The following is a 27,144-nucleotide window of genomic DNA, read 5'->3' on the forward strand; positions in this document are numbered from 1 at the left end:
AGAACTGTTATATACAACAATATGGATGAAGCTTCTATAAATAACACGGAACAAAGGGAGCACAACACAGGAAAATATACACCATGACTCCATTTATATCAAATTCAAAAGCAGGTAATTATATGATTTAGGATTGCATGCTTGCAAAGTGTATTGGCATACTTAAGCTGAATAATTAAGGACTGTTTAATAAAAGGTGTGGGCAGAGTTTAGGAAAAACTACAAGGAATGGTGCATGCCCTCGGGCTCATAACAGCCAGAGCCGTAACCAATCCTACGCCTGAGAGAGGTGCATGGAAAGGTAAGTCTCATAAAAAATGTGGCCTTTTGGGCTGAGCGCAGTGGCTCATACCTGTAATCCCAAATAGCAAATAACAACAAACAAATAATAGTTGTAATGCCAAAATACTTGAATAAGGGGTCCAGATATTAGCTACTTTAAGCCATTTTAGTTAGGGAGAAGATTTGTAAAAAATGCAAACCTCTCAGGACCCTAAATTAGGAGTGTGTGTGTGTGTGTGTGTGTGTGTGTGTGAGTGTGTGTATTTTAAAAATAAAAGGCAGAATTCTCTATTTCTAAAAAGGCCTATTAAATTTTTAATTGGGCCAGGTGTGGTGGCTCATGCCTGTAATCCCAACACTTTGGGAGGCTGAGGCAGGCAGATCACCTGAGGTCAGGAGTTCAAGACCAGCCTGCCCAACATGGCAAAACCCCATCTCTACTAAAAATACAAAAAAAAAAAAAAATTAGCTGGGCATGGTGGTGATGTACTCCAGTAGTCTGAGTTACTTGGGAGGCTGAGGCAGGAGAATTGGTTGAACCTGGGAGGCAGAGGTTGCAGAGAGCTGAGATTGCACCACTGCACTCTAGCCTGGGCAACAGAGCGAGGCTCCATCTCAAAAAAATAGAAATGTGGCCTTTGTTTGTGTGACGGTTAATTTTATGTGTCAGCTTGGCTGGTGATATGGTTTGGCTATGTCCCCACCCAAATCTCACCTTGAATTGTAGCTCCCATAATCCCCATGTGTCAGGGGAGGGACCTGGTGGAAGGTAATTGATTCATGGGGCAGGTTTTTCCTGGGCTGTTCTCATGATAGTGAATGAGACTCATGAGATCTGATGGTTTTATAAAGGGCAGTTCCCCTGCGTATGTTCTCTTGTCTGCTGCCATGTAAGACATGCCTTTGCTCCTCCTTGCCTTCTGCCATGATTGTGAGGCCTCCCCAGCCATGTGAAACTGTGTGTCCATTAAACATCTTTTTATTTATACATTACACAGTCTCAGGTATGTCTTTATTAGCAGTCTAAGAACAGACTAATACAATAAATTGGTACCAGTAGAGCAGGGTGCTGCTGTAAAGATACATGAAAATGTGGAAGCGACTTTGGAACTGAGTAACAAGCAGAGGTTGAAACAGTTTGGAGGGCTCAGAAGAAGACAGGAAGATGTGGGGAAGTTTAGAACTTCCAAGAAACTTGTTGAATGGCTTTGACCAAAATGCTGATAATGATATGGACAATAAAGTTCAGGCTGAGGTGGTCTCAGATGGAGATGAGGAACTTGTTGGGAACTGGAGTAAAGGTCACTCTTGCTATGCTGAGACTGACAGCATTTTGCCTCTGCCCTAGAGATCTGTGGAACGTTGAACTTGAGAGAGATGATTTAGGGTATCTGGCGAAAGAAATTTCTAAGCAGCAAAATGTTCAAGAGGAAGCAGAGCATAAAAGTTTGAAAAATTTGCAGTCTAACAATGCAACAGAAAAGAAAAACCCATTTTCTGGGGAGAAATTCAAGCCAGCTGCAGAAAATTGCATAAGTAAGGAGGAGTCAAATGTTAATCTGGTGATTAGCAAAGACAATGGGCAAAATGTCTCCAGGGCACATCAGAGACCTTGCAGCATCCCCTCCCATCACAGGCACAAGGACTAGAAGGGAAAAATGGTTTCCTGGGCCAGGCCCAGGGCCCCCCTGCTGTGTGCAGCCTATGGACTTGGTGCCCTGCATCCCAGCTGCTCCAGCCGTGGCTAAAAGGGGCCAAAGCTCAGGCCGTGGCTTAGAGTGTGCAAGCCCCAACCCCTGGCAGCTTCCATGTGGGGCTGAGCCTGCAGGTGCACAGAAGACAAGAATTGAGGTTTGGGAACCTCTACCTAGATTTCAGAGGATGTATGGAAATGCCTAGATGTCCAGGCAAAAGTTTACTGCGGGGGCAGAGCACTCATGGAGAACCTCTGCTAGGGCAGTGCAGAGGGAAATGTGGGGTGGGAGCCCCCACACAGAGTCCCCACTGGGGCACTGCCTAGTGGAGGTGTGAGAAGAGGGCTGCCGTCCTCCAAACCCCAGAATGGTAGATTCACCGACAGCTTGCACTGTGCACCTGGAAAAGCCGCAGACACTCAATACCAGCCCATGAAAGCAGCCAGGAGGGGAGGTTATACCCTGCAAAGCCACATGGGCAGAGCCATGGGAGCCCACCTCTTGCATCAGTGTGACCTGCATGTGAGACATGGAGTCAAAAGAGATGATTTTAGAGTTTTAAGATTTGACTGCCCCACGGGATTTAGGACTTGCATGGAGCCTGTAGTCCCTTCATTTTGGCCAATTTCTCCCATTTGGAATAGTATATTTACCCAATGCCTGTACCCCCATTGTATCTAGGAAGTAACTAACTTGCTTTTGATTTTACAGGCTCCTAGGTGGAAGGTACTTGCCTTATCTCAGATGAGACTTTGGACTGGTGGACTTTTGAGTTAATGCTAAAATGAGTGAAGACTTTGGGGAACTGTTGGGAAGGCATGATTGGTGCTGAAATGTGAGGACATGAGATTTGGGAGGTGCCAGGGGTGAAATGATATGATTTGGCTATGTCCCCATGAAAATTTCATCTTGAATTGCAGCTCCCATAATCCCCACGTGTCATGAGAGGGGCCCAGTGGGAGGTAACTGAATCATGGGGGTGAGTTTTTCCCATGCCGTTCTCATGATAGTGAATAAGTCTTATGAGATCTGATGGTTTTATAAAGGGCAATTCTCCTGCACACATTCTCTTGCCTGCCACCATGTAAGACATGCCTTTGCTCCTCCTTCACCTTCTGCCATGATCGTGAGTCCATTAAACCTCTTTCCTTTATAAATTATGCAGTCTCAGGTATGTCTTTATTAGCAGTGTGAGAACAGACTAATACGGCTGGGTCATGGGGTCCATATACTTGGTTGCTTCTGTGAAGGTATTTTTTGGATGAGATTGACATTTAAATTGTTGGACTTTGAATAAAGCTGATTACCCTCTGTAATGTGGATGGGACTTATCAAATCACTCGAAGGCCTTAATAGAAAAAAGATTGTCCTCCCTCAACCAAGAAGGATTTCAGCCAGCAGACTGCCTTTGAACTCAAACTGCAACTTTTCCCTAGGTCTCCAGCCTGCCAGCCTACCCTGTAGATTGTGGATTTATTTGAGTCTCCACAATTGCATGAGCCAATTCCTTAAAATAAATATCTCTCTCTCTCTCTCTCAATATATAGAGATGTGTGTGTATATGTGTGCATATGTGTGTGGGTACACACATTATATACATATATGTATATGTTTGTATATACAAACACACACAACACACACATATATATACAAACATCATGTTGGTTCTATTACTCCAGATAACTCAACTAATACAGTGGTGACAAAGGAGACTCTGCAGAGGAGGAGCCAGGGGAAGGAAATATCCTATCTCATTCTGCTCCCTCTGATCTCTGCATTGACTAAACCTAACTAGAAGCCAGAGGCCAAAGGAATCTGTTGATATACAAGCTAGCTTCCCAGTGGATGGAGCAGGATGGAGAAGGGGAGGAATGGGCCTGGAGGGACAAAGAAAGGGTTAAACCCATAAAGAAAAGGTGAGGAATCATTATAATAAAATTCAGGATGGTGGTTATCTCTAGAAGGGTGAGATCAATGTAGAAGGGACATATAGGATGGGGTTATTTCCTTGATCTAAATGACAGTTAAGTGGGTATTTGTTTTATAGTTATTCATTAAACTATACATTTATGTTTTATACCTTTTGTATATTTTGTAATTTAAAAGTTTAAAGAAGAAAACAATACTGAGCAATTAAGAACTTATAAAATATTTGAATTCTAAGTGGTAAATAATTTTCCAGGTGAGCAATTTTGTAGCATTTAAAACCAGTTTGCTTTAAACACTAGAAAATATGTTATAGGCCATTATACGAGTCATAACAAGTGAAAAAGTTAAATAACCCTGAACTAAGAGATACTTTCTCTCTTTTTTTTCCTTTAAAAAAATGTTGCTTCTAGTCATATGGGGAAGAAAGAATAATAGCTAGAGACTTGCATATGTTTAAACGCTAACAGCGAAGAGCAGTAGAGAGATAAAAGTTGAAGACAGGGGAGAAGAAAAGGGAAATAGATGCCGTGCAGTCCCTCCAAGTTAAAAGGTCTACACACAGCACTATCAGAGGGACCAGCCTGAGATCAGATAACGCATTCTTATTGCATTTTGACTGGAGGAAAAAGTAAAGGACGGATGTGGCTACATGCACATTTGTTAGCTAATTGTGGGAAGCTGAGGGAAGTTCCCCAGTTGATGCCTCTGTTTTCTCTGTGACAGAAAACATGAGACTGAGGGAAGAGATATCAAAGTTATAGACAGGGGAAAGTGAGAAGACTTGAACCACTTTGGAGAGCCACGCAATACCAAATGCTCAATTGAAGTTGGAGGCCATGAATTTATAGTGCCATCAATATGCACTATTTTGAGATTTTCTATAGCAATATTTTACAACCCAGATATGGGTATTGAAAAATCACACACTAAGGTTGATCCAGGGTTTGGGTTTTAGACTAAAAAACAATAGAAAGGAGCTATGAGAACAGAGACAAGAGAAGCAGCATGAAATCTCAGTTGGATAGGGAAGAAAACGAAGACAGAAGAGGACTAGCAGAGAGGAAGAAAGCAGGAGGATCAAGAGTTAGCAGGTCCCAGGAGAGCAAAAGCGGGGAGCAATTGGATGATGGAAACAGGGTAGAAGGCTGCTTGTCCAAGTTGTTGGATAACTGAATGTGTTGTTTTAGATGTGGAGCTGTTGCAGGCAGTGACATTATCTAGGGTCTGGCCATGGTAAGGAGGTATAAAGTGGAAGGGAGGTGAAGGTCATCATGGAAAAACAGGCTGAGATGTTGAAAAGGAGTTCATGAGGCCATTGAGATCATAGAGGACCATGGACATATCTGGGGTCGAGAGAAAGACAGAGGCTAGATACTGAGCATTTAATGAACAATGTGCGTGTTGAGGGGAATGAGGTTAGGTGGTTGACTGGGATGTTGCTAAATGACAGCAACAGGAGAGAGAGACGGGAGTATAGTAAATGTCTTCCTTGAATGTCAGAAGAACAGAAGTGCTTCAGGAGGATGAAAGAGTAATTAACTGGCTCTCCCTCTCTACCCAGATTGGAATTCCAGAAGGTGAACTAGAAAGACTCGACAGGAAGCAAAGCATGGGTAAACCTAGATGGGTAAACCTAGATGGCCAAGATAAGTTACAGCTGGGCCTGTAATAAGGCTATCAGGGAATAGGGCAAGTTAGGTTAAACTGGCTATACAATTTTTAAGAATTCATTTTAGTAATACCCTGATATTGGGTAGTGAGCAGTATTGGTCTAGCTCTGGAGATTCCAAGTTTATACATCACTACTTGATATGAGAATCTAATAGTAAAACATATATATGCATTACATGCAATTATTTGCATACCTGTTCAGTTATAAGATTTCTTTGAAGAACCATATTCAGAGACTGGCTTTGTGACTGTGGCTCTTGGATGATCTTTGTAGTTAATGCCATCATGCAGAAAGGTCATCGGTCTTTCCTAAATGGCTGAACCTGCCAATCAGAAGAGAAAATTTTAGAAAATTGGTCAAGGTATAAATTGGCTTAATACAGTTTGCTCTGGAAATGGTATCTCTCTGTGATAACTCGGTGTTGGTATAGTTCTAATAAAAGTGTTTATAGACACAAAACATCCTTGGGATAAAACGTACAGGTCATTTTGATCCAGGTGCTTAAAAAATGTCTGTTGAACTGAAAAGATAATGATAATGATGGGCTTCCCATGTAGACTTTCCTATAAGGGAAGACAATATTTGCTACCTATTATAAGTTTCTACCCCTTTAATAGTCGAGAGTCCTATTACAAATGAGCAAATAAGTATTCTAGTTTACACATTGGCCTCTTGTGCTTTGGATTGGGACAAACCTAGTCCCCTGAGTGTGATCAACCCTGGGCACCTTGACAAAATAAAGTTTGTGGACTTGCAAAACTGAAGAATGAGCCTTGGACAATATGACTTAACAGGCAATGTCATCCTGAGGCCAGCCTGAGCAGCCCAGCTGGCCTCTCCCCATGACATTTCTAGCTCAGTTGTTTAGAATAGTGACTCTATTTAGATCAATTTCACTTCCTGCAATAAAAATCTTTGAGATCATGATGGGGATCATTAGCAAAACATTGTTGTAATCATAGTTAATGCAAAAGGACTGAGGAATTTATATTAGATCATAGTGAGTTAATAAAATGCACTGGCTGAGAATGTCTCCTAATTCTAGAGTCTAGCATGGAGAGTTACAAATAGTGTACAATTTGTGGCTGTTTGTGGGTGGTGGCCTAGTAACAGACTGTTCCATTTCAAGGCTACAGCTAGTGAGAAATAAAATGCTTGTGCTGAAACAAAACAAAGCAAAGTAAACTCTGCTTTTTTTTTGTCTGTTTTATTTTGTTTGTATTACATTATACTTCACTGCTGCTTATGTTATACCAGGGCTGCACATTTCTGAGTGTCTCATTCTTTTTATTCATAGATAGACACATAGATTTTTCCCATGATTCTGAAGAGTTAGACATAATGATTAGTAAAAACAGATTTTTGCCAATATGACAAACATTCTAGTAACAATGACTGATTATTCTTTTGTTTCTCTTCACCTACAAAAAGAATTGTGCACTAATTTGTTCAACAAAATGTCATTTGTTGCCATGTTTTACTGAAGAAAAGGATTTTCTGGCTCCTTAGAATTTAATAGGTTCTTCTTATGATTTGTCAATTTCTATGGTGGTAAACAAAACTATCTAAAAGAAAAGTCAGTCTAAACATGGCACATCCCTTAATTTTACCTGGTGGTTAAGTAATCCTTATTTTTATATTAAATCAATAAGGATACACTATGACTTAAAGGCAAAAAAACTCTGGGAAGACTTTGAAGAAATCAGGGCCTGCACTGCACTATTTACGTTGCAGCCTGAATGAGAGTTTAGGGATGGGAATAGTGGAGGCTCTGCTCAGGTATCTCTAACTTAGTGGAGAAGTTTGAAAAGCTCTGCTTGCCACTGAGATTAGTCCAGAAGGACCTTTGCTTGGCTATCCATACTTATGACATCACTGAGAAAGGTCTAAATGCCTTTTAATGTAGTTGGAGAGTGCCCTTGTCCTACCCAGGTCCTAGAACTGGAGGGAGCTGGTAACACAAGAACATGTTGAAGATGAACATTGAAAACACTCCTTCATTAGCAGAAACAGAATGGGCCTTGTCAGAGTTGTGACAGTTACTGACGGGGCAGGGGGTTTGGATCTGGCTAAATATAGCCAGGGGAAAGAAACTAGTAGTATAACTGGAAGGATGGTAATGATTACATGAGTGCATATGTTTTAATTTGAAGGTAAAAGAGGAGAGAATATCAATCAGAGATATTACTGAAGTCCCAGCTTAATATTTTAAATATTTAAGGAGCTCTAAAGAGGAATATCTGATTCTGCTTGAGAGACAGCATTTGAAAAAAAAAAAAAAAGGAACATGAAGATCAAAATAAGTAAGAATGTGTCCAAGGGAATCTCAGGAAAGAGTAAATGAGCAGGAAAAAAAAAAAGTGAAAAAATGTCTGTAAGATAAGCCAAAATTGTTAAATGTTTCAGCTAGGTGATCTATTAGAATGCCAAAAGGACTATTCATGAGGGGTAGAACTGCCAACCTAATATATAATGGCATTAGCAGGACTTTTCTCAAACAAAGAAAAATCTCTAAGAAAATTTTAATTACTATTAACTGTAAAATCAAATTTTTAACTGCAGACAGGATTATAGAGTGAGAAGTGAAAAGTTATAAACAAGTTGAGAAAAATGAGGACCAAATGTATTGTGTGAGGGCAGACGAAGTCAGGGGAAATGATCTGTGACAGCTTCTGAATAAAAAAGGAGAACATTTCAAAGCATGTTTGTAAAATGTGCCAGCTGGGATAGTACCCAATGGATGGCCATAGCAGAGATGCATGTAAACAACACAGCAAGCAAAGGGAGTGCAGGAGATGGGGAAGGCTTTTAGTATAGTTAAAACATGAGTCAAATTATAGCAATACTGAACAAAATCTATTTTTTAACATATTAGAGTTCATTGAAAAGAAGACATACCAGCAAAGTATTATACCACTTAACTCTAACATACTATATTTCTGTATGACTACAAATGGAAAACTTCAAAAAAATTATGCGTAACTACATAATACACAATCAATGGTGCTTGATAACAATACTTATATTTATTTATATACATCCCTGGGGGTGGTATTTTATAATTTAAAAGAGGTTTTTTGTTTTTTTTTTGAGATGGAGTCTCACTCTGTCACCCAGGCTTCAGTTCAGTGGTGCGATCTCAGCTCACTGCCACCTCTGCCTCCCGAGTTCAAGCGATTCTCCTGCCTCAGCCTCCCAAGTAAGTGGGACTACAGACTCCTGCCACCACGCCCGGCTAATTTTTGTATTTTCAGTAGAGGTGGGGTTTCACCTTGTTGGCCAGGCTGGTCTTGAACTCCTGTTGATCCTCCCACCTCGGCTTCCCAAAGTGCTGGGATTATAGGAGTGAGCCACTGTGCCTGGCCTAAAAGAGTCTTATCACTTTTCAAGAGCTAAATAACAGAGCAGGCATATTAAAGGCCAGATTACCAGATTTCTTTGGAGTTCAACCCTTTGAAAAATGCTAGTAGAAAAAGGGAGCTCTGATTCAAAGAAATATATGTTCTGCTATTTTTAAGTAATATTTTAACTGTAAAACCAAACAGTTGTTTTAAAAACATCACTGAGCACAATGATAGAGGTGGGTAGATAACCGAAGTTCAAACAAAGAAACAAACATCGACATTTTCTGAAAGAGTTTAGGATAGCTGGATTTCACATGTGCATAACATTCTAGATCAGGGCTTCCCTGGGCCACACTGGAAGAAGAAGAATTGTCTTGAGCCACACATAAAATACACTAACACTAATGATAGCTGGTGAACTTAAAAAAAAAAAAAAAAAAAAAAAAAGAAAATCTCATAATGTTTTAAGAAAGTTTAAAAATTTGTGTTGGGCCACATTCAAAGCCATCCTGGGCCACATGCGGCCCTTAGGCCGCAGGTTGGACAAGTTTGTTCTAGATTCTCACTTTGACTCCTCCAAACACAACTGAGATTACAGCCTCACAATTTAAAAGAAATCGACAATTTAGAAGAAGACTGTAGGCTCGTTCTCTGGGAAGAATGACCCAGGGAATAAAATAAGTAAAGTCAACTTTGCTGAAGACTTGGTGAATTACTTTGCTTAAGTTACTGTCATGAAGTACATGCAAACTCTTGTTGTTGTTTTTTTAAAAAAAAGCCAATCTTGAATTTTATAAATTTTGTGTAAATTTGCACACTTTATCTCTCATTAGTTAAAACAATACAAATACATTTTTCGCGGAGCTGATTGCTAGGCAAACGGGTCTGCAGTTTATCTGTGTTGCTCTTCCCTATCTCTCCTTTACTTCCTGTGTCGCAGCCTCCCTTACCACAGTAGCCAGCCCCAGTGCTGTGTTCTGCATCCTGGCAGGCCCAGCTTCACTGTGGTATCTCTAAGCTTGTCCTCCAGAGCACAGCCCAAAGCACCAGCCAGGAGTCTCCAAACTTTTTTGACCGAGCACCCCATCAGAAAACAATGTGAGCACACTCCCAAGGGCTATAAATTACATGCATATATTACTATGAATACAATATAACACAAACAGAAAATTTTTAATACATGAGATGAAGATCAAGTCAATCGTAGTTTAATGTATTAATTGTGATACATTATTTGATAATGATACATACATTATGAAATTTTCCTCTCAAAAGTTATTGTGAATAAAGCTTTACAGGGAGAAGGACAATTGAATATGTCTCATTTTAAAATCTTGGTTTACATTTTATGACACAGCAATACAGTTATCTGGTTTTATGTTCAGTTTATTTAAAGGCTCTCTGAAAAGAACTTAAAAAGATCTGTGGAATTTATCAATGAAGAACTGCTTCATGATTCTCATTTTTCAGTCCCATTATGCAAAAGTTTTAGTTGATATTTGATGAATATATTTCCTGCTTGCAAAATGTTGCTCATCTGTTTCTGAAACTAATCAGAAGTGTAATACGTTTTTACATGTTTAACACATAGTTTCAGAACTGATTGAAATTATATTTGGAAAACGTTTAGGGAGTTAGAAAATTCTATAATATGGAAGAGATTTTATGGGTTACATGCCTTGTTTTCAATCACAAACATTACATAATGAAGGAGGCAGTTTCAAACACTGGGTAAGGGCACAGACCCTGGGGCCAATTGTCTGAATTGGAATCCCAGCTCCTCTGCTCCCTACTTGGGTAGCTGGGATTACTTGCCTTAGCCTCCCAAGTAGCTGGGACTACAGGCTCCCGCCACCATGCCCAACTAATTTTTGTAATTTTAGTAGAGATGGGGTTTCAACACCTTGGCCAGGCTGGTTTCGATCACCTGACCACAGGTGATCCACAAGTTTCTTGCCTCTTTTTTTCATGTGACCAAGTTTCTTAACCTCTTTGTGCCCCATTTTCTCTCCAGTAAATTAGGATAATAATAGAACCTACTCCATAAGGTGGCTGTGAGAATTAAATGAGTCAGTATTTGCAAAGCACTTAATGTAATGCCTGGTACATGGTAAGTATACTTAAGTATATAAAGAATTATGGAGCTGGGCATGGTGGCATGCACCTGTAGTCCCAGCTACTTGGGAGGCTGAGGTGGGAGAATCAATTGAGTCTAGCCTGGTCAACAAAGTGAAACCCCATGTCTTAAAAAACAAAATTATGTGTAGAACCCTGGACATACACATGCCATGTGACCTAGCACACCCACAAATATACTATATTTTGAAGCAAAAGTGATCCTAGCAGCTTTGTTTATAATAGGCAGAAACTGGAAATAGCCCACGAGTCTATCTACAATGGGATGGATAAATAAATGGTGGCATATATTTGCATTGGATGCTATTCAGCAATGAAAAGGAGAAAAACAAACCACAGCTACAGCAACACCATTTAATCTTACAAATGATGATGAATAAAAGAATCAAGGCACAAATACATACAGTGTGATCCCACTTAGAAAGAGTTCAAAAGGAAGCAAAACCAAAATATCTGTTTAGGAATGCACATAGAGGTAGTAAAAGTCTAACGAAAAAATGAATAATCATTACAAAAGCCAGGCTTATTATAATCTCTGAGGGAAAGAAGAAGAGGGCTGTAGCTGAAGAGGGGCGCCGTGCATGCACACACACAAGCACACGCCTTTCCGTGAGCACTGAGACTGCTCTCACTTTTGACCTGAGAGATTTTAGGAATGTTTATTTTATAATTATTTATTAAATCATGTGCATAGCTTTTCTGCACTTTTCTTTATGTGTGTTGTATTGCACAACAAAAACTTTTTCAAGCTGCTATAAAATTCTTGTTTCTACAAAATTAACTACTTGTATAACCTTTTACAGTGTTGTGTATTCTGGCTCCAGCTTCTTTGTTAGAATAAATTGCATAGGAGATATGCTGTGAATGAATTTCATGTGGTTGCTCTCATTGTAATGTTAGCTTGGAATTCTTCTTTTCTATTCTTTTTTTTTTTTAATGTTTAGTCAAAACAACTAATCTGTCAGTGGTTACATGTAAAGAAGTTTTGCATAAAACACAGTTTTTATTTTTAAACAGTCAATTATTGTTTACAGTATTGTCAAAAGATGTAGAAGAGAAAATATGTCTTCTCTACTACAGCTTTTCTTTAGTGGCTCACAAAAAAAGTTATTTCAAAATGTATTTCATTTGTTGGAACACAATGTAGTAAATACTAAAGTGAAACAGAATTTCTCAAATACCATAAAGTGGAACATATTAAAAACATCTGTACTTTCAGTTTAACCTTATAGTAAACTTCCCACATTGTTTAACTTGTTCAGATACTTATGACTGGATGTTTAGCAAAACTTCATGTGAAGATTCTCAAGGTATTTGCTAACAAAGGAATGCAGTTGTTTTTTTCGATTTGTGTTCTATGTATTATTTTAGATATTTTTATCTTGGCAAGAAGAAAACTATTTCCCCAAGAGTGTGCTGCTTTTTGACTTTCATTTTTAAGAAAGCTCAGAAGAGACTTTGTAGCATTTATTCTTGGTGACTTTTCTTGAAAGTATTGACTTGCATATAGTACACTACTTAAACATGCTAGAAACTTTATTGAGTTTGCCTTCAATACTTTGATGTTTAGTTTTTAAGTTGCTAGCTAATTGTAATCAGTTTAGAATATCATTATCTATTAACTATAATATGCACTTAGAGTGAAATCAATGTTCCCAAAAATGGCTGTAAATTCATACTTAAAACAGTGTTTTTTATAATCTATTATTACGGTCAACTTCTTGGCAAATCTGATTAGTCGTTGGTTTTTTACCTTGCAATGTGGCTCCCAAAGAGTGTCAGAAACATCAGCTTGGCTGGGTGTTTTTGCTTCTTCTTGCATTTTTAACACTGTCTCCCTTGGTTCCTGCTGTAACAGTAGTTTACTTAAATATGATTCATAAGTCCCCTTAGAAACAGAAACTGCAACATGTGGCAGTATGTTGAACGTGAACATACAGCCCTCCTGCTACCCCTCACTGTGCATCCTATTGCTGCTGTGCCCCCAACACTCCTTGTGTCTGCCCACTTACTGGTCAGCCTGGGGTACCAGCAACAATCCTGACATTAACTAGTAGTAAAGCTTAATTTTTTTCTCCTCCCTTTTTTTTTCGGTAGAAAAACAATGGGTGTGATTAGAAGTTTATTCTGGAATTTCAGGGATCATCTTCTGTACCCCTCCTTGAAGACTCAGGCTCTAGATAAGTGGTCTTAAAAATTGTGTTGGTTTTTAACCTTGGAAAACCCATCTTTTTAAAATGAATATGAAACTTTTTTTTATAAAGATAGCAATAAGACCGCCCTGATTGACTTTAAGATGCAGTGTCAGGGTTCATATGTCACTGCTTACTCTTTTTCTGCCACCTCCTCAAGCTGATTTGAAGATTCTTCTATGGAAACCTAGTTTTCCTTGAAACATAGTTGGAAAAAATCTTCTGCCAAGCCTAGATCTCTAGGCTGGACCTCACCAATGCTTACTTCCTCTCCAGCTGTTAAGGAACCAACACGTTTTTCAAAAACCGGTATATGAATATTCACAATTTGGGGACTAGTAATAGCCCACCCAATTACTTTACATGTCCTCACTGTACCTTATGCTACATCTCCTTTAGGGATAAGAACATCTAATAGAGTAAATATGAAATGGTGGCATTTCAGTCACTAAAATAGGAAAAAAATATTGTTTGGGTTGGAAGCCCTTCCTGTGTGTTCCCCAGTGACCTTGAGGTTGGAGGACATGTGATATCTGTTCTGTTAACACTGGTAAAATAAAATTTTTTAAATGTGCTAATGAGAGAAACTACAAATACATAAAACAAATAAAAATTTGAAATAAAAGGGAAATAACTTTAAAAAAGTGATCATAAGAAAATTATGAAAAGATCTTTAAGATACCAGGAAATGGACCATCTGTGATATTCTTTTAGCCAAGATAAATAACACTTGCTGCTGTAATAATTGACCTCAAAATGTCTGGCTCAACTCACTGAAGATCTATTTATCACTCAAATCACAGTACAATGCATGCTGTGAGGAAGCTCTGCTCTAACTAGTCATTCAAGGACTGGTTCCACACTGCAGTCCCAATAGCTTCAAACACCTGGCTTCAAGGTTGACCTGACTTCATGTGGTTGAGACAGGAAGATAAAAGAGAATGGAGAGACACACTTCTCTACTGCAGGGATCATATTCCGTTGATGAGAACTAATCATGTAGCTCTACCTATATGCACAAAATTTGAGAAATGTCATTTAGCTGTCTTGGAAGAGAAAACAGGTTTGGTGAGTATGTAGCCAGGCTTTGTACCAGATACTCAATTTGTAGCTTGAGTATCACCAGGTATGACTCCAGAAATCTCTTGGGAAGCCTCCACCACTCTTTTTTCTGCCTGCTTTAATATAGAAATCTTCATGCTAGCACTAACTTCATCTCTTGCTGTTCCTAGGACGAGTCATGATCTTCCATTTTTTTATACCTTTGCATGTGATGTCTGTCCAGATCTTTCAAATACTCCTTCCCTTCTAACCTCCTCTTCCTCCAAAGCTAACAAACTCTTAATCTTTTAAGACCTAAGACAATGTTTACTTCCTTTATGAACTTCTGTCTGACACAGAAAGCACAGATCTCTTCCTAACATTCACTGAACTTATCTTTTACTTTGTACCTATCTCTTTTACTGACTGCCTAATCACTTAAGGAACTAGAATGTTTTCAAAAGGATTAAGTGTGCTAATATTCACAAACTAATTAATATGTCAGAGGCGTTTGAACCAGAGCAACTCCATCTTGAGTAGGGGCTGGGTACACCAAGGCTGAAACCTACTGGGCTACATTCCTAGAAGGTTAGGCATTCTTAGCCACAGGATGAGATAGAAGCTCAGCAGAAGATACAGGTCACAAAGACCTTGCTGATAAAACAGAATGCGGTAAAGAAGCCGGCCAAAACCCACCAAAACCAAGATGGTGGTGACAGGGACCTCTGGTCAACCTCACTGCTCATTATATGTTAATTATAATGCGCTAGCATGCTAAAAGACACTCCACCAGCACAATGACAGTTTACAAATGTCATGGCAACATCAGGAAGTTACCCTATATGGTCTAAAAAGCGGAGGAACTCTCAGTTCTGGGAATTGCCCACCCTTTCCGGAAAAATTCATGAATAATCCACCCCTTGTTTAGCATATAATCAAGAAATAACTATAAGTATACTCAGCTGAGCAGCCTATGACACTGCTCTGCCTATGGAGTAGCCATTATTTTATTCCTTTATTTTCTTAATCAACTTGCTTTCACTTTATGGACTCCCTGAATTCCTCACTGGAGGTCCAAGAACTCTCTTTTGGAGTCGGGATTGGGACCCCTTTCTGGTAACAAATTGCCTTAGCTTCTTAAGGTCAATGACCAAGTCTTATGTATCTTGGGATCTCCCATGCCTACCCAGCACAGGCTTGGCTCACATATTCAGTAACGAAGGAAAAAATGAATACTTTCCCCCTTTCTGACACTTCCCAGTTGTCAGCAACTTTGGTGTCTTTTTTTGTTTCATTTTTGTATTAATATTTTTATATTGTCATAAAATATAACAATATTTACCACGTTAATCATGTTCTAGTGTTCAGTACATGTTCTAGTGTTTAGTTAATAATGTTCTAGTGTTCAGTCCTATAGTTCAGTATAGTATGAACTACGGATGCACCTCATGCAACAGATATCTGTATCTTTTTCTTCCTGCAAACCTGAAACACTATACCTGTTGAACAACGACCCCTTTTCCCCTCTCCCCAGCCCCTGGTAACCATTATTCTACTTTCTGTTTCTAAGAGTTTGACTACTTTAGATACCTCCTATAAATGGAATCACTTTTTGTGATTTGCAACTGGCTGATTCCACGTAGCACAAGGTCCTCAAGGTTCATCCATGTTGTAGTTTATGAAGGAATTTTCTGCTTTTTTAAAGGCTAATCGTCCATTACATGTGTATACCACATTTTCTTTATCCATTCATCCATTCTAGTGTCTTTGTTTTTGACTTATGGGTTTCTGGAAGAGACTGATGAGAAAATATATTTTCCATTAACCCAAGAGAAAAAGTGATCCTGAATGCTGGAATTTTTAAGGATGGTTTAGGTTCTAGAGACTAAAAGAGAAATCAGAAAATGCAAAGGGAAATTAGATTTAAAAAAATTAGTGACCACATAAAGAATGTCTGCTATTATATCTTCTCTGAGCACGAGAAACTACTAAACTACTTTCAACCGAGCAATAAGGGCCCATAATAAAAAGCTGTTACCCTAGTTTTTTACTACCCTACTCAATACCCCTTCTTTCATACCCTCAAAATAGCTCAGTTGAGAAAAGAAACAGTCCAATTTTACAGAAGGGAAAAATAAATAGATAAAAGGATAAGCAAGAACTCTTTTTAAGACGGAGTAAGGTACTGGTTAGAATTTTAATACTGTATGGAGGAGTCTAACCCCAGAGTAATCCCTGGCCCATTTTGGTGTAAGTGGATCCCAGTGTTCGTTTGTATTGAGGTAGTTTGAAGCACGCTAGGGATATTCATAGCCTTTACTTCAGTGCATTATTATGAAAGAATCTAAAGTATCTTTGCATTTACATGATTATGTTTTCAGTTGGTCTGCGGAGCTATTATTAAATATGTGTCCATAATGTGTACAGAAAAATCTCCAAGTAAACTAGCATTTAACTCACCAACACATTAAACCCCCATACATAACTTCCTTTAAAAACGATCACACTAAAAATCCCAGCATTTAAAATCCTGAAGTTTTCGCTAAAATACGCTAAATAAAGCTCGAAATAGTAAATAATCCCCCCAAGGCGACATTAGCAAATTAATTGGTGTGCGAACAAAGAACCCTTTCTGCAGTGGCATGAATGTTGTCTTTATTTTTTCTCACAAGTATGATTTTAGAAAACAGCAGTAGCGCATGTTGACAAATGACAAAGCGGCAGCCGTGGTAAAGCACTTTCGGTCAAAGCCAAGAGGGGGGAAAATCGGGTTGCTGGGGCGGCACTCGTGCTGGAATCCCTAGCTTCCCTAACCTCCTTTTTCCAGTCCGGAGTGAGCGGGGGCCCCATCGCCCCACCCCCCTTTCCTGGCTCTGGTTACGGCCTTGCGAGTTGAACAAACTTGCTGCAGGCGGATTGGCGGTCGGGAGCTCTCGGGCTGGGGCGTTGTATTTATTAATTTATATTCCGCGGCGCCCCGCGCGGGCCACTCCTTTGTGTCCGGCCGCTGCCGCGGGAGCTCCGGGGCCTCGGCGGGGAGCGCGTTCCCTGTGTCCGCCCGACCCCCGGGGCCGGCACGTGCTTCGCCCGGTCCGCCGAGGGGGCGGAGGCCCCGATCTCCCCGACCCCCCTTCTCTGCCTAGAGGAGGAGGAGGAGCAGCGGCAGCAGCAGCAGCAGGAGGCGATAGCTGCCAGCCGAGGAGGCGCGGCGGAGAGGGGACTGCGGTCAGCTGCGTCCACTCGGGGCTGCGCGGCGGTCCCGCGCCCGGCGATGTTCCCGGGCAGTCTCTGAGTAGCAGCAGCTTGCCCCCCGCCCGCTAGCCCACCCTGGTGTCCGGCTCGCTTGCTGGCTGGCGCGGCCCCGGCCCCGCTCTGCGTCGGCCCCGCCGCGGTGGAGGCGCGCGAGAGGGACGCGGCCGGGGATGAGCGGATTGCGGGTGAACTCGCCGCCCGGGGGCCCCGCGAGGCCGTAAGCCGCTGCTTTTCTCCGAGTCGCCGCCCTGCCCTTGGATTTGAGATCATGTACGTACGCGCCGCCGTCCTGCCATTGTCTCTCTCCAGCGCGTGCCGTGCGCCCCAGGGACGGGGGCTGGTGCCCATCCTAGCCGCGCGCTGTCCCCCGCACTTCCTGTTCCGAGGAGAGACCCGCGCGCTGACCGTGCTTCCCTTCTCCCCTCGCCCCCTCTCTGTCCGTGCAGGTCCATCCACATCGTGGCGCTGGGGAACGAGGGGGACGCGTTCCACCAGGACAACCGGCCGTCGGGTCTCATCCGCACTTACCTGGGGAGAAGCCCTCTGGTCTCGGGGGACGAGAGCAGCTTGTTGCTGAACGCGGCCAGCACGGTCGCGCGTCCAGTGTTCACCGAGTATCAGGCCAGTGCGTTTGGGAATGTCAAACTGGTGGTCCACGACTGTCCCGTCTGGGTAAGGAACAGCAGCTGCTCCACGCCAAGGCTGAAGAAGCTTTTCTTTCCTTTTTTGCCCCCTCCCCCTTCTGCCCACTTCCGTGAGTGTGGAGTGTTCGCGTTACATGGGTCAAATTTTTAAACATTTTTGAGAAAATATTCGGTCCTTTGTTTCACTGGGCAGGGCACAGCCCCGTCAGAGAAGACTCTTAGGAAGATAGAAGGCCCCAGTGGGAATGTGGAGCACTTACTGGTACACTTCACGACTGTGGGTTGTCCCTTGGGAGGCAGCTGACAGTTGAATGTGCCAACTCCAAGGGACGGGGTCACTAAGTTTCACCAGCAGAAAGCAGTGTTTTTTTATGCCTACCCTATGGGTGATAGTGTAATATTGGTGTTCTAAAAATACAGCCTTCTCAAAGCTCAACACAGGCAAAAATACTTTTCATTGGGACAGTTCAGAAATAGTTCCTCTGGAAAGCAGAGGAAAAGACAGGGACTGGGAGTTAATTTTAAATGACTCATTTATAGCACTATTAATTGATCTCTGAAAACTTTTAATTTTAATAATGCAAATACTCTTTATGTATTAGCCATTTGTCTTAGTGACTCATAAATCAGAAATAATATTACTAATGTTGCTTGGAAAACTTAAAAAATTAAAATTTGTAATAATTGAACAAAATTGTAGTGAAGTGGATAAATTGTAGCCCGATTCTTGAGTGTTTGATTAAGGGAGAAAGGAATTTACTTTCTGACACATATAAGTATTTTCAGTATACAATAACATTATGTTTGAATGTTTTCCTTTGGTCTTATTTGAAAATCTCTGATTCTTTACTGATATTGGAGTTACGTATGTTTCAGCTAAGTTTACATTTAATAACAGAAGAAAGTTTAGTGCCTGAAAAAATACGAATTGTCATTGTGTGAGATTTCACATTTAAACAGCAATTTTAAAAACTGAATCAGGGCTATAGGAAACTATCATGCCTTTCTAAAAAATGTGTAGAGTGTACTTGGAAAAATTTTTTATGCAAAATTCCATGTAACAGAAAGAAGATCACTCGCTTGTTTAAGTTTTCAGTTAAAGAAGAAAGTTTGTTAATTTGGTAAAATAAAAAACAGACCTTTTCAGTTAAGAGATGCTATTAAACCCCTAGTTATGACAGTGATGACGCTGGTCATAAGAAGTGTGATGGAGAGCTTACTGACCAGAGTCTATGCAGGCAAATGAAACACTTCTTTTACTTGGACTCTTTCGTCGTGAAAGATCTTACAGCCTAAAAACATAACGGTTCAACATGCAGTTGAACAAATGTTTGGTGAATAGAGTAAACGTAGGGAAAATAAAATTAGCTACATTAGGATGTTAGGATTGCTTTCCCTATATTTAATTTGAGCTGTTAACATTTTCCTGTTTATATTGTTAATTTTGCAAACAGCAATGCTTGTGATCCCATACACTTTGTCTAGTAAAATGAAATCTTCCAAATGGAGAAAATAAGCCTCTATGGTACGGATTTTTCCCATATGCTGGTTGTTATGGTTTATTTTGCTAATCACTTTTTGTTTGGTTAGACTCTGGCCCTATTTAAGGCACCAAGTTTGTAACCCGGTACAATTTGCTGGGCTATAATGATCTTCAGATATGAGATTCCATTTCTAGAGTTGCTCTTTATAAGGTGCTTTTCTTCACTTGGTGGTAAGTAAAGCCCATCAGAGATACTAAAGCTGATTGCATTAATAAACTGTTATTTGACATATTACAGAATCAGAATATTACATAGAGCAGATAAAGCACAGCCTTTGATATCAAAAGGATCTGATTTCAGATTCTCACATTGCCATTTCAGGTCTGCGTGTCCTTGTTAAATCACTTACCTTCTCAGCCTTATTTTCCCTATCTATAAAATAATCTGCCTCCTAGAGCTGTGCTGAGAAGTGAATGAGAAACTAGCACGCATCACGTTCTAAGTATAGAGGCTGACATTTAGTAGCTGCTCTATAAGTGGTAGCTAATATAAAAATAAAGTGTTTGTTATAACTTTAGTATAGTTATGTATCACTTGTATTAATACTAAGCAAAAGTAAGATTTTCGCAGGTCATTCAAGATGTATACAACTACAGTACCAGTACACTGGGGCAGCGATGTTCATTCTTCATACATGCAGCCCCACATTCAAGTAAAATAAAATAGTTTCACTGTAGAAATTCAGATTTTTTTTTTAAAGATGAGTTCAATTCTCCAAATGTGGCTCCAAGCCTTGTGTTGCATAACCCCCTAGAGGAAATCCTGGAACTGATTTACAAGTGGTAGGAGAATTTGATTTCCTTCATAATTCTGGAAATCTTTGGAGTATTTTCTCTTTGACATAGTTTGAGAAGAGATGTGTTGTTGTTGCCTTGAAGTTTAAATGAGATATCTGTCTTTCTCTTCCCTAGTTCTCTTCTGTAGATCCTTAGCCTTACCCTGGATCCTTGCCTTAAATGCTTGGAACTTTTAAAACAAATGTGCTGCAGATTCATTAGACATAGCACATTATTTAGTGTGTCTTTCTCTCTTTCCCATCTGTTTTTTTGGTGTGGTACGTTATTATTTCATTTCACGTTTCTATATCTTTTACTATTTGTTAAAAATATTCCACAAAAAGCAGTGAGGTAGTTTAATAGATTTACAGTTTTCTTTGCAGGGTTTGAAGCTCTGCTTTGGATTACAAATAAAAGTATTTATAGTCTTCACATCCTCAATCCCACAGAGTTAAAGATGCCCAGACCCATTTTTTCATAACGTTTTCCCTTAAAGGTCCTCCTCATCCCCGGATACTTCTCCAGTAACTCTGGAATTTTGAACTATTTGGAATTCGAAAAGCAGCTACTTTTGATTTATTCTCTCAGAGTTAAATGGCTGCTTAATATTGGCCCCACTTTTGTTTAGCTTTTTATCTCGTTTGTCTTCCTTGTTATACTTATGCACTCTGTTATACTTGTATACTTTGAACTTGAATGCTATAACAGATGCATTTGGAACTGAATAGTCTGTGTGGTTTGGGATTTGGCAGTTTAAGAGTTCTGCTGGGAAGCTTTCCCATTTTCTTGCACTGTGTCCCACTTCCCTTCTCCCCCCCTTGCACCCTCTACTAAGTTCAAGCCTTGCCTTTGTTGTTTATAGTTTGCCTTTTTTTTTTTGGTTCTTTTACCTTCCTTCAAAGATACTGTACGCATCCCAGTTTTGATAGGGTATTCATGACAAAAAATTCTGCAGTTCTTGTTACTCTGAGTGTACTTGTGAGAAATGAGTGGCTGGGAGGGTATGGGGAACTGGGGGAGGCACTGATGAGAAGAAGCTTTCTCTGCAGAAGGGCATTGCTGTGTGATAACTCCTCCAGAATGTTCCATTGTAGGATAAAAGCTCTGTCACGTAGACCTTGGTTGGCTGATTCAAACACTGTTAACCCTGCTTTAGATTCATTATTTCAAAGTTTGGACTTTCTTAGCTCAACAGATTTTGGACCCGTTAGTCACACCTAGCTATTTTCTTAATCTAGCTTTATTACATCCTGGAAATATGTACCAAAGGCCACATAAAAGGACAAATGATTAATAGTTAACTAGAATGTGAGAAGAAAACTACTTGTACTTATTTGGTAGTGGAATTAAGATACCTAAAGATATTTTCCTTACATCACTATTCATACAAAAACTTTGAAAAATTATATTTAAAATATCAACCCAGACCAGGCGTGGTGGCTCATGCCTGTAATCCTACCACTTTGGGAGATCGAAGTGGGCAGATTGCCTGAGCTCAGAAGTTCAAGACCAGCCTGAGCATCATGGTTGAAACCCCCATCTCTGCTAAAGTACAAAAAATTAGCTGGAATGGTGGTGCACATCTGTAGTCCCAGCTACTCGGGAGGCTGAGGCACAGGAATTGCTTGAACCTGGGAGGCAGAGGCTGCAGTGAGCCAAGATCACGTCACTGAACTCCATCCTGGGTGACAGAGTGTAAGACCCTGTCTCCAAGGAAAAAAAAAAAAAAAAATCAAAACATTATATTTTTAAGGAATAGTATTTGTCGTAAATTACTTATGGCCCCAGTTCTAAATAAATATAAATGTTATTAGCTGTAGCACAAAAGTAAATATTTCAGAACTAGAAGGGTTTATCCTGAATTTTTAATTTATGTAAGCAAAATACATGAATTGAAAATATATTCCTTACCATGTTAACACCTTGTAATACACAGTATTTCTTTTTTTATAAAGGAATTTCTCCCTCACCCCACATTCATACTCTATATATACAGTACTGTCCAAAGGATGGATGAAGTTGAAAAGTATACATGAGTTTTGAAAATACGAATAAAGTATATGGAACTTCACAGAATTTAAAATGTATTGCAGTTCAAAACACTGAAAATCCTGCAGTGTCTAACTGGGTCACAGGAAAACCTTTGACGCTTCGTTACTCATACTGTTGCTCTTCCATCTAATGCCATAATGTTACACTTTTGAATTTATGAGGTGATAAAAATATAGTGTAATTTTAAAACAAAAGGCTTATTTTTAAGTGCAAATAGTGAAAGAGGTTGCTTATTTCATCTGACTCTCAAGAATTCTCAGGTTCTCCTGTTTAACCATTACGTAATTGTCCAGGCTACATGAGTAAGTAAACATTTTCAAAAAGAGGGTTGGCAGACTGCAACACTTTTAATTTTATGTAGTTACTTATTTTAAAATAATTTTTTATGGAATTCCAAAAATTAATGTCATAAATTATTTCAGCATTGATTGGAAGATAAGTAGACTAAAGATTGCTGTTTGCATTTTGGTTTAGGACATATTTGACAGTGATTGGTACACTTCTCGAAATCTAATTGGGGGCGCTGACATCATTGTGATCAAATACAACGTTAATGACAAGTTTTCATTCCATGAAGTAAAGGATAATTATATTCCAGTGATAAAAAGAGCATTAAATTCAGTTCCAGTAATTATTGCTGCTGTTGGTACCAGACAAAATGGTAAGTATTTAATATTCTCTTTTATAATGAGCATGCAAATATTGTATATTTTAAATAGTGCTAACTTTATTAATGAATAATAGGGTTTGTTTTTGAAAACCGGAGTGACTTTGGTTCAATGCCAGCTGCTATCACCTCATCATTTGATACAATAAAAAGGCAACAAAGGAGAGGATTATGAACTTCTGCTGTGATTCCACTGGGTGCAAATCCGTCTTCTAAATGGCTCTTCTACAATAGTGATGGAAGTCAGCAATTGTGTTATTTTGACATATGAGAGGTATTAGGCTGATGCTGAGCCCTAGAAAACTCTTTTTGATGATCTGAAGGTCTACCCAATTGGGAAGAATAGATTGTTCACATGAAAATGTGGACTTGGGAGCAGGATTTTTTGGTAGATAATAATGAGTGAGCTGGAAACAGTGATAGTGCTGCCTAAGAGAAAGGATTGCTTATTCCATGACTGGTAGATTCACTGGGTTTGGGCTGCTTCAGCCATTACTGCTGTGCATATTATTGTCAGATACCTTTGGGCCAACTCAGGATTCAGTTTGATTTGGTGGTATTTTACAGATCTTCTTAGTGGAATTTCCTTAGTAAAGCTATTTTAAAATTTTTACTTTTACACATTATTGTAAAAACTTCGAAATTGAGATATTGCAAAGTAAAGGACATAAAATTTGGTCATCTTAGAGTGCAGCTAAATGCATTTTTACCTATGTATGCAGCCAGGCAACCCACACAGATCAAGGCATGGAACATTTGCAGCACTTGAGAAGGCTCCCTCATGCTCTTCCCAGTTAATACCTCTCCTCCTCAGAGGTAACTGCTATTCTGACTTCTAACAACATAGATTAGTTTTACCTATTTCTGAACTTGAGACCAATGAAATTATACAGTATGTGGTGGTGTCTTAGGTCAGGCTAATTTCAGTTGGCGTAATACTTTTGAGATTTGTCCATGTTGTGTTTATCTGTAGTTCGTTCTTTTTATCACTGTATATTATTCCATTGTATGAATATGCCATAATGTATCCATTCTTTTGAGGATGCTTAGGTGGTTACCCAGGAGTGGGATTGTTGGGTCAGAGGGCGGGTATCTATTTAGCATTAGTAGATACAAATAAGGCAGGCATGACCCACCCATGACCCCATATCCTCTCTAGTTCCTTATCTTTCTTTTTATTTCTGGTCATGATTCATAAAAGAGGTATCCACACTTCCCGAGTCCATTTCCTATTCATTCTTCAGTCCACTACAGTCTGACTCTGACTTTCACAAGTGCACCAAGTTTGTTCTCACTCAGGGTCGCCAGTTGCTGTGGTCTGAATGTGTTCCCCCAAGTTCATGTGATGGACACAGTGTTGGGCAGTGGGACTTTAGGAGGTAATTAGGGCAAGAGAACTCTGCCCTCGTAAATGGATTGATGCTATTATCTTTAGAGTGGGTTAATTATCACGGGAGTGGGCTCCTGATAAAAGGATGAGTTTGGCCCCCTTCTGCCCTCTGTCTTGTGAGCTCTCTTGGACTTCTGCCTTCCACCATGGGACGATGCTGCAGGAAGGCCTCACCAGATGCTGGCACCTTGATATTGGACATCTCAGCCTCCAGAACTGTGAGAAATAAATTTTTTTTCTTTAGAAATTACCCAGTCTGTGGTGTTCCATTTTAGCAGCACAAAATGAACTAAGACACCATTTATATCCTTGTTAGCCAAATTTAATACACTTTAATAACAATTATCTTTTACTGAAGAGATAAGAGATAATAATAGTTATCTCATTGAAATTATTGAAACATACTTCTCCCTCCATTTAATAAAGCTACTGTTTCTTTCCTGGTTCTTCTAACTCTCTGTCTCCTTTACCTTTCTCCCATCTCCCACACACACAGCGGCACCAACATATCGTGGAATTGCTTCTCAGGGTTCCATCCTTTGACCTCACCTGTTCTTACTCTTCAACCAAACCATTAACCTGCTAATCTGTTACCCTGGCTTCTCCTGTATAAACACTGATGACTGTTCAGTCTGTCTCTCTGGCTTTAGTCTCACTCCTGACACATATCTCCATAGACATCATCTTCCTCTGGCCAAATTCTCTGTCTTAGTGAATGATGCCAATCCTATCCATTCACCCAAACAAGAATCATCCTAGACGCAGCCCAATTCCCCATATCCAGTTGATTAAGAAGCCCTTTTGCTTTTATATTTTAAATAAATCTCAAACTCATTACTTTCTCTTCATCTCCATTGGATTTCATATTTTGGTCATTTAATTATTTGTCATGGTGGCCTTCTTTTTGGTCTCTTTAAGGGATGGTTTCAGATTTTGTAGGGCCTCAAACTTATACAATTTGGGAGGTCCTTTGTAAGGAAAAAAACCCACAAAATAACAGATACATACATGTACAAAAGTAAATATTTAGAATGATAAGTGAAAGCACAGCAAATTACAACTAAAAAAGCTGTTAAATACTATAAACATTTTTAAATACATATATATATTTTTGAGATAGGGTCTCGCTCTGTTGCCCAGGCTGGAGTGCAGTGGCGTGATCGTAGCTCACTGCAGCCTCGACCTCCTGGGCTCGAATGATCCCCTCACCTCAGCCTCCTGAGTAGCAGGGACTATAGGCACATGCCACCACACCTGGCCGATTTTTTTGCCATCTGCCCCCTTCAGCCTCCCAAAGTGCTGGGGTTACAGGCATGAGCCATCACATCTGGCAACACATCTTTTTAACAGCCTGATACTTCTTCAACTTTCCTTATATTTTTTGGGTGACCATAGTCTTTGGTCATCTCTTCATATGATAACCACTGATAGGTTATGGCTGTGTCCCCACACAAATCTCACACTGAATTGTCATAATCCCTATATGTCATGGGAGGGACCTGGTGGGAGGTAGTTGAATCATGGGAGCAGGTTTTTCTCGTGCTGTTCTTGTGATAGTTAATAAGTCTTGTGAGATCTGATGGTTTTATAAAAGGGCAGTTCTGCTCATGCTCTTTTGCCTGCTGCCATGTAAGATGTGATTTTGCCCCTCCTTCACTTTCCACCATGATCATGAGACCTCCCTAGCCATATGGAACTATGAGTCCGTTAAACCTCTTTTTCTTTATAAATTACCCAGTCTCTGGTATGTCTTTACTAGCAGCATGAGAACGGACTAATACAACCACTTTGTGATATTTTCTATAGAGAGAAGAGAATGATAATCAGTTTTTCTTTCGGCATGTTTCTTCTCTTTCCACATCTTTCTGGTCCTGGGCACCAGAGTTTGTGTTGTATTCCTATTTCAGCTCAGGATTCTTGTCGTAACACCAAATAAGTGTGCACTGTGGGTGGCAGAAGCATTTCTGAAAGTCATACGTGTATTAGGATAGTTATCACTCAACTATACATGGACGCGACTATAAACCACAAATAGCTAACTAAGCCTAAAGTTAAATTCCCCTTAGCAGCATCCCCAAAATGCCCATAGTTACTCCAGAGCTGCCTGATACAAGATGAAGTGATTTGGAGTGGAGACAGTAGTCTTGACTAAATATCTTATTTTGCAAATTTTACAAAAGAATATGACCATGTGAAGATATATTGCTTAGGTTCTTCCTGGGGCTTGGAAAGGATCCATAAGAAAAGAGCCTTGAAGCTTGAGCTTCATCAGTTTCATGGTAAATTGGCCTCTGGTGTGCTATTCCTGGTTTGTCTCTTTCTGAAATAAATTCTCTCAGAATAGTCATCCTAGAATACAAGTCAGATCATGGCATTCAATGCTTTGAATTCTTTAGGAACTTTCTTCTTTGCCTCTTATTTTGCAAAATTTCAAACCTAAGAAAGTTGACAAGAATGAGACATTGAACCCTAGATTTTATAAGCAAGCGCGCGCGCACACACACACACACTATTTTTGGCTGAACTATT

General features: G+C 39.8%; 2 protein-coding genes across 5 annotated transcripts in view; one reads left to right on the forward strand and one right to left on the reverse strand.

Annotated features, from left to right (window-relative positions):
* SPATA9 (spermatogenesis associated 9) overlaps positions 1-18,208 on the reverse strand; it is a 68,534-nt gene extending 50,326 nt beyond the window's left edge. The window contains exons 1-2 of one of the 3 annotated variants that reach the window (XM_078004996.1): positions 18,071-18,208; positions 5,771-5,899 (exon numbers count right to left, since the gene is read on the reverse strand). In XM_078004996.1, coding sequence (XP_077861122.1) covers positions 5,771-5,863 — 93 coding nt within the window. In that variant the 5' untranslated portion in view covers positions 5,864-5,899; positions 18,071-18,208. Of the gene's footprint in view, positions 1-5,770; positions 5,903-17,820; positions 17,926-18,070 lie in introns of those variants that run through there. The other 2 variants (XM_078004997.1, XR_003730444.2) reach the window with 2 other exon arrangements.
* Positions 17,443-27,144, forward strand: part of RHOBTB3 (Rho related BTB domain containing 3) — a 65,219-nt gene continuing 55,517 nt past the window's right edge. The window contains 3 exon segments of one of the 2 annotated variants that reach the window (NM_001260883.1): positions 17,443-17,812; positions 17,989-18,214; positions 23,033-23,219. In NM_001260883.1, coding sequence (NP_001247812.1) covers positions 17,811-17,812; positions 17,989-18,214; positions 23,033-23,219 — 415 coding nt within the window. In that variant the 5' untranslated portion in view covers positions 17,443-17,810. 2 annotated transcript variants of the gene reach the window in all.

This window comes from Macaca mulatta, chromosome 6, assembly GCF_049350105.2.
Source record: "Macaca mulatta isolate MMU2019108-1 chromosome 6, T2T-MMU8v2.0, whole genome shotgun sequence".
NCBI classification, from domain to species: Eukaryota; Metazoa; Chordata; class Mammalia; order Primates; family Cercopithecidae; genus Macaca; species Macaca mulatta.